The sequence below is a fragment of the Oryza brachyantha genome, chromosome 6 (assembly GCF_000231095.2).
Source record: "Oryza brachyantha chromosome 6, ObraRS2, whole genome shotgun sequence".
Taxonomy (NCBI): Eukaryota; Viridiplantae; Streptophyta; class Magnoliopsida; order Poales; family Poaceae; genus Oryza; species Oryza brachyantha.
Window position 1 is genome coordinate 6,785,615 of NC_023168.2, and position 3,301 is coordinate 6,788,915.

General features: G+C 41.7%; 1 protein-coding gene across 1 annotated transcript; it reads left to right on the top strand.

The window, feature by feature from the left end:
- Nucleotides 1–368: 368 nt before the first annotated feature.
- Nucleotides 369–2,859, top strand: LOC102706717 (protein FAR1-RELATED SEQUENCE 5-like). The gene is made up of 3 exons (XM_040524917.1): nucleotides 369–459; nucleotides 558–1,863; nucleotides 2,481–2,859. The coding sequence occupies exons 1-3, from the start codon at nucleotides 369–371 to the stop codon at nucleotides 2,857–2,859; spliced, it is 1,776 nt and encodes a 591-aa protein (XP_040380851.1).
- The last annotated feature ends 442 nt before the right edge of the window (nucleotides 2,860–3,301 follow it).

The window sequence follows — 3,301 nt, forward strand, 5'->3', positions numbered from 1 at the left end:
TGAGGTGAATCCTATATACATACATGGGAACGTATCAGGTGGAAACTAGGGAGCCTGTGCAACCATGGAAACTCTGTATCAAATCCATAGGATGAGCATCCGATGGCTAGGGACAGAGGTGGGCTAATTTTGCAAAAAACAGCCTGCTATTAGCCATACTAATCTTGCTTTTTTGCAAATCACCCCTCCCCCTAATCCCTAGCATGCACGCTGCCGGTTTGTTTCTCCCGTGCAGTCCCAAAGTCACGCCTCTTCGTTTCTCTCGTCCCGTTCGCGAGTCGTTGCCGCCGCCGTCCGTGAGTGGATGCTGTCGTCGTACACGAGGCGCCGCCGACCTGGCCCTCAAGTCCGCACGCCAGCGAGCCGGCATGGAGTCCTCTTCCGCGACGCCATGGACTCCTACACAAGGAAAGGACGTACTGCCCCACAAGGGTGACATGGATGATTTGATCAACTCCGGTAAGACTTTCATGTCGTCGTAATTTTCTCTTGTAAGACTTGCATCTTGACTTCGATAGAAATTAATCTGATCATTGCCGTGGACGGTAAACCTGTAGTCGCCGTTGATTCTGCCTACGGTGAGGCCGCCGCCATGGATCATGCCGTCATCACCGTTGATGCCATCGACGCCGGAGTTGTAGCCCACCTTGAACAACCAAGTACACCACAGCCAACATCTTCTCCGAGTATAGCAGAAAGTTGCAAAGAACATTTGAAGCCTATGGTTGGAATGATATTTGATACACTTACAGATGTGGAGAAATTTTACAAATCGTATGCACATGAAGCTGGTTTCTCTGTTCGTGTTGGTCAGCACAAGAAGCAAAATGAGGAAATATTATTCAAGCGGTATTACTGTTCAAGGGAAGGGTACAGAAAGGAGAGCATGAAAGATGTTACTGATGAATCTGGAAAAACAAAAAGAAAGACACCAAATGTGATGGAAACCAGATGTGGCTGTGAAGCACATATTGTTGTCAGGCTTGGCAGTGACAAGAAGTATCGAATATCTTCAATTGTTGAGGAGCACAGCCATGGTTTTGTGTCGCCAGATAAGAGGCACTTGCTAAGATCCAACCGTGCTGTTAGTGAGAGGGCAAAGAGTACTTTGTTCAGTTGTCATAAGGCTAGCATTGGCACGTCCCAGGCATTTCGACTTCTCCAAGTCAGTGACGGTGGATTTCATAATGTTGGGTGCACACTGAGGGATTTGCAGAACTATTACCGTGACCTGAGGGGCAAAATAAAGGATGCTGATGCACAAATGTTTGTAGGACAACTTGAGCGAAAGAAGGAAGTAAATCCTGCCTTCTTTTATGAGTTTATGGTGGATAAACAAGGACGACTTGTTCGTGTCTTTTGGGCAGATGCCATATGCAGGAAAAACTGTAGTGTTTTTGGTGATGTGATTTCGGTAGATTCAACATATACCACTAACCAATATAATATGAAGTTTATGCCATTTACTGGAGTCAATCATCACTTGCAAAGTGTTTTCCTTGGGGCAGCATTCTTGGCTGATGAAAAGATTGAGTCATTTGTATGGTTGTTTCAAACCTTTCTTAAGGCTACGGGGGGAGTAGTACCTCGTCTAATCATAACAGATGAAGATGCAAGCATGAAGGCTGCTATTGCTCAGATTCTACCAAATACAATTCATAGACTTTGCATGTGGCATATCATGGAAAAGGTACCTGAGAAGGTTGGGCCCTCCATAAGACAGGATGGTGAGTTCTGGGATAGATTACACAAGTGTGTTTGGGGCTCCGAGGATTCAGATGATTTTGAGTCTCAATGGAATTTTATCATGGCAAAATATGGGCTCATTGGAAATGAATGGTTTTCCACAAAGTTTGATATTCGGCAATCATGGATTCCGGCATACTTTATGGACATACCTCTAGCGGGAATCCTTAGGACTACATCACGATCGGAAAGTGAAAATTCTTTTTTTAACCATTTCATTCATCGAAAATTGACATTTGTTGAGTTTTGGCTAAGGTTTGACATAGCTTTGGAGTGCCAACGCCAAGAGGAGTTGAAAGCCGACAATACAAGTCTTCACACCAATCCAAAATTGATGACACCATGGGCCATGGAGAAGCAATGTAGTGATATATATACACATGAAGTTTTTAGTAAGTTTCAGGAACAACTCATAGTTGCAAGAGACCATTGCATTATTCAAGGAATTTCAGAGTTTGAAGATATGAAAACTGTCACCATCAGCAGCTTATCTGGAAAAGAACGAGTGGTTCAGATGAACAAGTCAAACATGTTTGGTACGTGTTCGTGTAAATTATATGAGTCCTATGGCATCCCGTGCCGTCATGTCATTCAAGTGCTTAGAGGCGAGAAGCAAAATGAGATACCATCGATTTATATTATGAAGAGATGGGAGAAAATATGTAAAAGGTGAGTTTGTATGACTATTTTGTTTTCTATGTGCAATAGTGTTGATCGGATCTTTAATTTCACAGAGAACTATTTTTTGACGACGAAGGTAACCTTCTGGATGAAAAGGCTAAAGATCCTATGGAGGTAGAAACGCGGAAAAAAATTTCAGATTCACGCAACAAGTTTGAAGATCTTATCCAAATGGCCAAGAACTCTGAACAAGGGATAGAGTTTTTATATTCTAGTTTATCCAACCTTGAAGAACCTCTCCAAAAGATTATTCCTGCTGCTACAGTTAATAAACAGGATGAGTTTGAATCATTCCTTGGCAGCAAAATTCTAGATGAAGTCAAGATACATCCACCAAATGATATCAAGTCCAAAGGGCGATGCAAAAGAATTAAGAAGAGCAAGGAGAAGACGGCACAAAAAAACGCAAGTGTGGAAAATGCAAGCAAGTAGTGGATCATGATGCACGGAATTGCCCAAACAATGTTGTTGGCTGATTGTAAACATTTTTTTATACCAGTGCTAATTTTCATGGTGTCAGTGAGTTATATAGCATGGATTTTTCAATGTTTCAGTGCTTGAAAAAATCAACATGAATGTTTCAGTGTTTTAGTGATTGTAAACACCTTGTAAAAATTCAGCATGAATTTGCAATGATATGACTATTCTGGTATGTTTCACTGTTTCAATCTCACACACAAGTTCATTACATATGAGGCACCATTGCTGAATCAGTAAAAAATCAGTATGAATTTTTAATGATATGAGCTTTCTGATATAAGCAACTGAGGTACAATTTTTCAATGAATTTCAGACACTGCTCCACACACAAGTTCATTACATAGGAGGCATAATTGCCATTGCAGAGCCTTTTGTTCATGCATTACAGTCCCAG

What these genes read in the sequence shown, in the direction of transcription:
- LOC102706717 (XM_040524917.1), top strand. Translation starts at nt 369, where the DNA reads ATGGAGTCCTCTTCCGCGACGCCATGGACTCCTACACAAGGAAAGGAC. An exon ending in GGATGATTTGATCAACTCCG is followed by an intron (nt 460 to 557) that starts GTAAGACTTTCA and finishes GTAAACCTGTAG; the next exon opens with TCGCCGTTGATTCTGCCTAC. An exon ending in TCCACAAAGTTTGATATTCG is followed by an intron (nt 1,864 to 2,480) that starts GCAATCATGGAT and finishes TTAATTTCACAG; the next exon opens with AGAACTATTTTTTGACGACG.